The following is a 10048-nucleotide window of genomic DNA, read 5'->3' as shown; positions in this document are numbered from 1 at the left end:
TTGACTATTCATATGTTTCAAACTCGTCATTTTTCGTTAAAAATTTCAATGACATTTGAGTTGGATGATAACTTGTTAACTTTGATATGATAAAAATCATATTTTAATTATGTCTATTAGCACCGATATAATTTTCAAACATCGACTTGATGACATAATATTTCAAGAATTAACTTGACGACATAATAAACGAAGATTATATCCACAAAATACAACTCAAACAATTTCGAAATTAAATTTTATCATATCTTTATCAACATGTTAACATCTTGTTCAAATGACTGCCAATTTTTAACAAAGAACGATTAGTTTAGAACATATGAATATTCAAATAATTATTTTATAACTTTAACAGTAGAATGACTTAAGAAAACGTTACCTTAAAATCGAGAAATCAGTCTATAACATTTTTTTAGTAAAAAAAACTCAACAAAACAGTATATCTAGTTGGATGGTCATTTATGTATCTTACCCTTAATTTAATTAATTATTTCCGCCCCAGCAAACAAAGCCGACGAATTTTTCTTGTCATTAGCTTGTTGAGCTTCGTCCCGAACCCTTCTCTTTGTTACTCCATTGAGCCCAGCTTGTCACGCTATATTTGTTCTTAAACTCTGCAAGTCTGGACAAAATGGGGAGTCTTAAATTCAGTAGCTGCTTTCTAATGCTGATTTTCAGGTGACTAGGAAAATTTAAAGCTGATTCCTTTAAAACAGTAAGATTTCAAGTTTCTTTTCATCTGCTATTATTCATGAATAATTCCCCGACTCATCACTTCTCAACTTTGTTTGATTCTGTTAAAGCAAAGTCCACTTCTTTAAAACCCTTAATTGAAGTGAATTCGAGGAGAAAGAATTGGAACCCAATTCCTATTCCCTTCAGAACAATACCTGAACCCATAGGTCAAGACCTTGATTTTGTGAATGTTGCACACAGCCACCTCATTCACTCTGATTGGGATAAGCTTAATGCCTTATCTACCCACTTGACCCCGTTTAGAGTTAAGCATGTTTTGTTAAAGATTCAAAAGGACCATGTTCTTGCTCTTGAGTTCTTCAATTGGGTTAAAACTCAAAACCCCACTTCACATTCCCTAGAAACTCATTCAATGATTCTCCATATTCTCACCAAAAACCAGAAATTCAAACCCGCAGAGTCGGTTTTGAGGAGTCTTGTTGTGTCTGGTTCATTGGAATTTCCTGCTAAGTTGTTCAATGCGATACTGTATTCTTATCGAATATGTGATTCTTCTCCTCGTGTGTTTGATTTACTGTTTAAGACATGTGCTCATGTCAAGAGGTTTAGGAACGCCACAGAAGCTTTTTTCAGGATGAAGGATTATGGGATTTTGCCAACTATTAAATCTTGTAATGCATATTTGAGTTCGTTGCTTGATTTACACAGAGTGGATATTGCTTTTGGGTTCTACAGAGAAATGCGGCGTTGCAGGCTTTCTCCCAATGTGTACACTTTTAATATAATAATTCATGCTTTTTGCAAGTCGGGAAAACTTGAGAAGGCTATGGAGGTGTTTAGAGAAATGGAAAACATGGGTTCTATCCCTACCATTGCATCTTACAATACATTGATTGCAGGGTATTGTAACAAGGGTCTTATTAGTTCGGCCGTGAAGCTTAAAAACTCAATGTCAAAGCATGGAGTGTATCCAAATGTGGTTACATTTAACACCCTTATAAATGGTTTTTGTAAGGAAGGGAAATTACATGAAGCAAACAAGGTTTTGAATGAGATGAAAGCCCTGAATGTGGCTCCGACTACTGTAACATACAATACTTTGATAAACGGGTACAGTCAAGTAGGTAGGAGTGAGATGAGCAATAGGCTTTATGAGGGCATGTTGAAGAATGGAGTTAAGGCTGATATACTGACATACAATGCATTGATACTGGGATTATGCAATGAGGGTAAGACAAAGAAAGCTGCCTATCTGGTTAAAGAACTTGCTAAGCGTGACTTAGTTCCCAATGCTTCAACATTCTCTGGTCTTATTCGCGGGCAGTGTGTTAGGACGGACTCTGACCGTGCATTTCAGCTTTATAAGACCATGATCAGGAGTGGTTTTCATCCAAATCAACACATTTATAATTTGTTGATTTCTACTTTTTGCAAGAATGAGGATTTTGACGGAGCAGTACAGGTCTTGAATGATATGATTTATAGATCAGTGGTTCCCGAGTCTGGTACTTTATCTGAGCTGCACAAGGGACTTTGCCAATGTGGTAAAAATCAATTGGCGATGGCCCTATGCAAAAAACTGGAAGTTAGACACCTGATGCCAAAAGGTTTTGATAAATCCAAAATTATCAGTTCTCAACCAGAAAATGACAACACATTGTGATATGACTCGTAGAATTCCATGTGTTCTAGCTGCAGTGCTCTTCTGCTGTTAAGTTGACATTGTGTAGTTTTATTTGAGAGTATACTTTATGACAACTATGTTCGGTCGATGTGAAGGGAGTCCTATTGTCTGTAACCAAAACAATGGGAAGGTGCCTATTGTTGACAATTGAAACAAATCATCCCCGGTTCTCTTTTAATAAATTTTTTACATTTTTGAATGAGGTAGATTGCCTACAACTATGTTTTCAAAAAAAATCATGGACTGGTTGTAGCACTGGTGCTTTTTTTGGAGGATTCCTTTGTTTTAGTCCTATAAACATTAGGATTATGTTTTTGATTCTCTGTGCATGTTTGAGTTTGTTATTTTTTAAATTTTATAACGCTCACATAGAATGCATAGTTAAATTGCTTGAGCTGTGATTATGTTGGTCCGTTGCCCAAAGCTCTCAGGCATTTCACCTAACACTATCACCATATTTACTTACTCTTGTCTTTTAAATAAAAAGCCACTTTTTTTTTCTCTATGCATCTATCTCTGTGACTTCATATGAGTCTTTTGCTTTAACTATTGTTGTTGTTTTCTCCTATCTCAGAGTGTTCCATGTGTTATCTGTGAATGGATTGAAAGGTGCTGGAATCAAAAGAAGTAATTAACAGTCAAAAAGATTGTTTATATCTTGTATATGATTTGATTCATCTGTTTTAGAATAAAGATTAGAATCCAGTGTTAGCTAATTCCCTAATAAGACGACCATTTCAGTTTCTGGTAGAAGCAATTTCTATCATTATCCTGTCTCCATGCATGTTGTGTTTGGTGTTTTATGTTTCCTTCTGTAAACTTAATTCCATCCTCATTGAAAACAAAAGTGCAGCAATGGTGACTACAATCATTAGAGGTGCTTCAAGTTGTCCTGCTGGTCGGACACCGAAGATCTGTGCGGTTCCATTTCTAATCTCGCTGAATGCTCTTTGACAATGGAGCAAAAGCAAATAATACCCTTGTGTTTAACCAAGAAGATAATATATGAATGTGCTATGGCTTTACATGAAAGTTGTTTTAACAGTAGATATCAGAGGTTCAATCAGAAAAAGCTAATCTCGAAACCTGATTTTTTGTCTATGTTATATGATTACATCAAGCTCTTGTAAATGGATGACCGCTTTAATGTTCTGAATTGTAAGAGGCAAATCAAGATCACCACACTCTTGAAGATTTCACAGCACATCAACTAGATCTTCTTCCTCTAATTTATCATTTCCAGATTTTGCAGTTTTTCTTTTCAGCTCATGGTCATTGATTATGTTGGTATCTTGTCAATCTTTAGATGAATTCTTCCCTGTGCAGGCTTCACCACACACTGAAGTGATGAAGAAATTCCAGCAAAGTAAATATATTATGCTACATCAAGATTCGAACTCTGCAAGATGGAATATCCTTGATCACTCTACCATTTAATGGATCCCAGTCTGTATTCTTTGATACCCGTGAAAACCAGTAGGAAAGTGAAAAGGGGAAAAAATATTCTTTAGATATCAAAGAGATGAGGAAGTACAACTTCGAAGGCAAAATATAATTCAATCCTATAACATTTAATGGAAATGAAGAATGAAATCCTGTGATTAGAAAAAAAAAAGGAAGTAGAAAGTTGCATCTTAATTTACTCTTTTAATCTACAACTTCCATCTTAAAGATACAATAAACCAGGATAAAATAATCTCTCTACTGTGGCAGTACTAAAGAACTATATTTTCCTCATCCAATGTTTTTTTTTAAATTTACATTCTTTTAATTCCCTGGTTCGATTCATGTACTAAAATCAGTTAAAAACAAGCTTTCAAATATATGGTACAAATTATTTTCCAATCAATTTTATTCAAAATAGCCTCTATTTTGCTGCGATCTAAATGCACAAGCAAACACGAAATTTGTTGCATAAACCAACAAATTATGACCTTGTAATCACTAATTTGCAATTAAAATTGTATAAAGGTACATCTCAACAAATACAGTATCTATACAAACGTTACATGGTGAACGAATGGCATGACAAATAGAACAGCATACGTTTGGCAAGGCATTTACCAAGCTCTAACTTCTTTATGTGATAGCATAAGTTGTTCTAAGAAAAACACAATCCTTAGAATAACAGACTTGCCCATCCGGCCGCAAAAGCAAAGCCACCAAACGGAGCGAGGGCGGAATATTTTCTATCCTCGAGATATGCAGCCGTGTAACACCTACATACATACATAGTCCATTATAATTTCACCATTAACAACCCAGATTCTGCATTATTAACGCATAAAAAGATGGAAATGGCCAAAAAAGAGTGCAAAATGCATTTCAAACAAGAAGGGTCTGAATATATTAAACGATATCAAGGTCCAGCCTATTTCCTACAAAGATTTTTTCTGCTATACAAAATGCCTTCTAAGTAGCTATTATGTGAATGGATCCCAGTTGTTTACAAAGACTACTTTGAAGGCATTTACCCACATTCTACATATAATTTGGATGCGGCAAAACTAGCACTAGATATCATGAGGGATGCTAGTGTTAAGTTCAGTGCTTTCCTTAACGGAGGCGACTCTTATCGGAGGAGCATTTGAACACTAGACAGTTAGCGATATAAGCATTTGCAACTGATTACATATTTGTATTGATATACATGGATTCTTCAATTATTTAAACCAAAGATATAGAGAAGTCATAGAGTTTAATAAAATCTGCTATGGTCTGTTTTCAAATTTCAAATTTCCAAGGGAGAGAGAAAATATGGGTGTCGTTTATACAGCCCTCACTACCGCCATCCATCGTTAGTCTTCCACCTTCAGTCGTCCGCTGTCCGCCGTCCGCTGTCCTCCGACCACCGTCCACCGCCGCACCCCGACCTCCTTTTGACGCCGTTTTTCTCAAGGATATTCGTCTACCCACAGCGTTTCCTTTTTCCTGGTTATTTTTGTTAGATTCCTTTTCAATCGGAGCAAATCTACTTGCCTTTCTTCGCCGTTCTTTTCCACCAGCAGTTTCCCGAGTTTCGTTTTAACCATTCCACTGTATTCGCCGGAAGCTCGTGACAAAAACCCAAGTTCTCTACTGTGAATAATCACTGCTGGTCAACGGATCTTCTTGAGAAAAACTTATTTTTCCAGATCGTAGTTACTGGCTCTGGGTTTTCAACGTATGGAGGCATATCTTACCTAGCATTTTACTTCTCTGATTTTTTCGTTCAAATCTGCATTCAAAATCCAGGACAGTTTGTCAGGTCTCTGGGTGTTTTATTTCAACAGTCAGTCATCATGCCAAGTGTTGGAATCCTACCTTCTCTCAAGATGAGACCTCCGGTTCAAGTTCCTTCACCCTCTGCAGCTGCGCATTCTCTGTCATCTCACCCTTCTCATCATGATGAGGTTCGTACTATCTTCATTATGGGTCTGCCTGAAGATGTCAAAGAGAGAGAGTTGCAGAATTTTCTAAGATGGCTTCCAGGTTTTGAAGATTCACATTTGAGCTTCAAGGGAGATAAGCCCAAGGGTTTCACACTCTTCTCAACTGTTAAATTTGCAATTGCTGCCAAGGATGCCCTTCAGAAAATAGTTTTTGACGCTAAGTTGAAGTCCTTGCATATCGAGATGGCAAGGAAGAATCTTGTTGTTAAAAGAGTAGTTACAGATTCTGATTTTGACAAGTATGGAGGTTTTCCTGTTCCTCCAGTACTGCCATTGCCAATTCCAGCTTCTGTAGCATATCCTAGTTTTCATGTGTCAGTTAAAGAAGTTTGTTGCGATGAAAAATCTGCAGTAAATGGTGTACACGAGGGATCCAGGGAGTCGATCACAAAGGGGTGCAGAGTTGACAAGTCTGGATGCTTCACGTTATTTGTTGAAAATTTACCAGAGAAGATTCATTGGGAGAGATTTGGATCTCTTTTTTGCTCTCATGGTCGGGTACTTGATGCTTTTATTCCAAATAAAAGGAATTCAAAAGGAGTTCGCTTTGGTTTTATTCGCTTCGCATCAATCGAAGAAGCAAGGAGAGCGATCTCAAAAAATGAATGGCTCTCGTATCGACGGCAACAAAATTGGTGTTTCTTTCGCTAAATTCAAACCTCGACATTCCTATTGGAGAAAGTCCTCGACAGGTGTTCTTCGCAAGTCCGAGATGGAAGATGATTCGAGGATGAATCATTATAAAGTTGAAGGTGTTATAGATGAAGAAAAACTTCAGGTGTTGAGCAATTGTCTAGTGGGGTGGTGCAAGGACTTTGTCAAAATTGGTCATCTCGCTAGACAAATGCAAGCGAAGGGCCTCACTGGCTTCACCTTAATGAGAGCTGCTGGTAATGCGATTTTAATGATTTTCAAAGACAATGCTTCATTGAGAAGTGTAAAGAACGATATATCAAAGATTCTCGCAGAGTGGTTCTCCTTAGTCGAAGCTTGGTCAGAGAGTTTGGTAATGGAGTGTCATCGAGTATGGTTAGTTTGCGAGGGTGTTCATTTTCACACATGGAATTGGAATAATTTCAAGAACATTGCTGATAAGTGGGGTTTATTACTAGCTATCGACGAAAGTTGTCATTCTCCATCATCCTTTGATCGGGCAAAAATTCAAGTCCTCACAAAGGCTGATGCGAGAATTGATGCGATGGTAGAATTGAAGGTTTGTGACAACTTCTTCAAGGTCATGGTGCATGAGATAGAGCCTTCATTCAAACCAAACTCTTGGGCTCCTGAAGAAGACGAGTCTCATTAGATCTTGTCTCTTCAATTGTGGTTTTGTTTTAGTTCATATGGTTGTAGGTGTTGCTTTTAAATTGCATTATGTTCTGTTGCGCTATTTTATTCCTACTGTTGGTGGTGTAATTAGAAGTAAGGTGATTAGACTGTGGCTTTGTATGAGGTTATATGAGGTTAAGGTGTTTGTTGTAATGGTGTTCATCACCATGAGAGGATATTCCGTGGTGTCTTTTGTATCGGGTATTATTATCAATAAAATTTGAGGTACTCTTTTCTTCCTTCCAATGTTCGTTAACATACTTTAAGTATGTGAACGAATAAAAAGGGAGTTTTTAATGAGACTTCCAACTTCTATAAAAAAAAAAAAAGCTGCTATGGTCTATAAATACTATTATAGAGATTACAGTTATTCACAGCCTTACTAATGCATGGTATAGAGACACCCACAGACCCTATGAAAAACTTCATGGTTTCAATGGAAATACATACATTACAAATGAATTAACATTTAGCAACAAGAAATTTTATAAAAATGTTTCAAGATACTGCAAATATTAGTGATGCAGAATGAATCTGTAGCGAATGTTACAAGCATTCTCGTTGTCTAACCTCCTTTTACAATACATTGTTGCAGCATCGGCCATTTTATATGCCAAAAAATTCTAAACTAATCAAGAAGTGCAATGAAAAATATAAAAGAGAAATCTTACATAATGCAAACTGTAAACTGTTAAATACATTGCTCCATCATAGAGTATAGCCAAACACTAGTTTAGAATCATTAAGTTTATGAATTGCATAAAGTAAAGTAACCCAAAATACGAAATCTCGATAAACATCAATCAATCGAAGTTATACCCTTTCACCAAATGCCTTGTTTTCAGATGGAACATCCACTAAATGAAAATTTCTGAGAAAATTTAATAGAATTCAAAGAGAAGGCAACTTACGATCCGGAGAAACAGAGAATGCCAGCAGTCAAAAGGCCGCCAAACTGAAACAAAACAAAAGAGAGCACTTAACCCATTGATAACTGGACATGAAGTAATAAAATTCAGCGCATTGTTTGATTAGTCTCTTAACAAAACCAATCAATAAAGCAACAAAGTACTTGTCAACAATAATAACCAGGAAGCCAAAGAGGAAAGGGAACTAACAATGTGGGGGCGTTTGGCAATAGGAGCAGCAAGAAGAGCAGCCGTGTGAAACAAGTGGTAAGTAGAAGCGATTTGCCATACCTAAGTTTATCATCCAATTACAATAAGAAACAAACCCATAAAAGGAAAAGGAAATAAAGAAGAACAAAAATTGGGTAATAAAAGATGACCTCTTTGTAAACGGGATTTTCAGGTTTGAAGATATGGAAACCATAAGTGCCCAATCCAAGAGCTGCAATTCCTGTTATTTCAAGAGAAAAAGAAAATAGCCCACAAGTATTTGTAAAGAAAGGATTGGGAAGATCAGAGAAAGAAATTGAGAACCAGAAACAGCAGCAATCTTATGCCAGTGATAAGCATGCATTTCGAAAATTCTCAGAAACCCCCTTCTCTCGTCAGTTTTGACTTCCGGTTGCATAAGGACGATCAGTTTTGCTGCAGTGAGCAGACTTTCCAATTTCCATTATCATCTCTCTCTCTCTCTACATTATTTTATTTATTATAAATTGTCCCAAGGGTTAATAAACTATACTTAAATGATATTTTTTGTTATTAAATTTAAAAAATATATAAAACCAATCATTAAAGTTTTAGGGTCTGTTTGTTTAGCTGTAATTGGTTTTCCAGAAAATGAATTACTGGAATTTAAATTACTGAAATTTGAATTACTGGAAAATGAATTACTGGAATTTGAATTCTGAAAAATGAATTACATTTCTGTAAAATGAATTACATTTCTGGAAAACATCTGGAAAACGTTTTATGATATTTGGATGATGTTATTTAAACATTTTTTCGGTATATTTTAGTGAAATAAAATTTTATAAATTATATTAATTATTTATTAAAGTAATAGTACTATATTATATTTTAAAAATATTAATTAGTATATTTTAATATCTTTACTAAAATATTATTGAAATATATAAATAATATTATTCATTATTAAATATATAAAAAAAAATTTATTATATATTATTAAAATAAAAATATAATATCTTATATTATTATAATATAATTGATTATTTTATATAATATTAAAAATATAATATTATATTATTATAAATATTAATAAATATATTTTAAATATTTTAATAATTAATATTTTGATGAAAATGATATTAAAATATTTTATTAATATTAAATTCATAAAATAAAATTATTTTGAGTATTTTTGCTTTGAAGTGAAAAGTTCGGAAAATGACTTACGGAAAATGAATCTGTAAGTCATTTTACAGAAAACACAAAGGAAATTCTGTTACTAGGAAAATGAATTACATTCCGGAAAACGAATTACGTGAAACAAACACGGGAAAACGTTTTCCGGAAAACGAGTTACGTAAAACAAACACGGAAAAATATTTTCCGGAAAACGAATTACGTGAAACAAACACGGGAATTCGGGGAAAACCAATTTCGTAATTCTAATTACGGGAAACAAACAGACCCTTAATTTGATTATAAAATAATAAATATGTCATTAGCTATGATTTATGACAGTTAAAGGTGATGACGTGATATGTTACATTAATAAATAGATATTATTTGATCCATCAATTATAATTAAAATTTATTTTAATATTTTTTAATGATTCTAATTCTAGGAAAAACTCTAAATTGAAATAAAAACAGAAATTTTTAAAAATTATATGTAAACATTTATAATTTATTTTTAAAATTGTATTTTTTGAATTAAAAAAAACATAAAATTATTTATATTAAAACCATGGACAATTATTTAGTGTGTAGACCACCTCGGCTTCGATGTGTTGTGGAAGTGGTTCACTTGA

General features: G+C 34.4%; 2 protein-coding genes across 2 annotated transcripts; one reads left to right on the top strand and one right to left on the bottom strand.

Annotated features, from left to right (window-relative positions):
• The first annotated feature begins 542 nt into the window (after positions 1 to 542).
• Positions 543 to 2536, top strand: LOC120190127 (pentatricopeptide repeat-containing protein At4g26680, mitochondrial). The gene has a single exon (XM_039193256.1). The coding sequence runs from the start codon at positions 752 to 754 to the stop codon at positions 2357 to 2359; it is 1608 nt and encodes a 535-aa protein (XP_039049187.1). The 5' UTR covers positions 543 to 751; the 3' UTR covers positions 2360 to 2536.
• Positions 2537 to 4297: 1761 nt separating this feature from the next.
• On the bottom strand, positions 4298 to 8706 carry LOC120190316 (transmembrane protein 256 homolog). Its single transcript, XM_039193406.1, has 5 exons — positions 8583 to 8706; positions 8429 to 8499; positions 8259 to 8339; positions 8052 to 8095; positions 4298 to 4599 (listed from the first exon to the last, which is right to left on the bottom strand). Exons 1-5 carry the CDS (start codon positions 8674 to 8676, stop codon positions 4500 to 4502), a joined length of 390 nt encoding a protein of 129 aa, XP_039049337.1. The 5' UTR covers positions 8677 to 8706; the 3' UTR covers positions 4298 to 4499.
• Positions 8707 to 10048: the final 1342 nt, after the last annotated feature.

The sequence above is a fragment of the Hibiscus syriacus genome, unplaced genomic scaffold (genome assembly GCF_006381635.1).
Source record: "Hibiscus syriacus cultivar Baekdansim isolate YM2019G1 unplaced genomic scaffold, ASM638163v2 tig00116962_pilon, whole genome shotgun sequence".
In the NCBI taxonomy this organism is placed as follows: Eukaryota; Viridiplantae; Streptophyta; class Magnoliopsida; order Malvales; family Malvaceae; genus Hibiscus; species Hibiscus syriacus.
The sequence above is the reverse complement of the archived record's forward strand: the minus strand, read 5'-3'. Positions and strand labels throughout refer to the sequence as shown.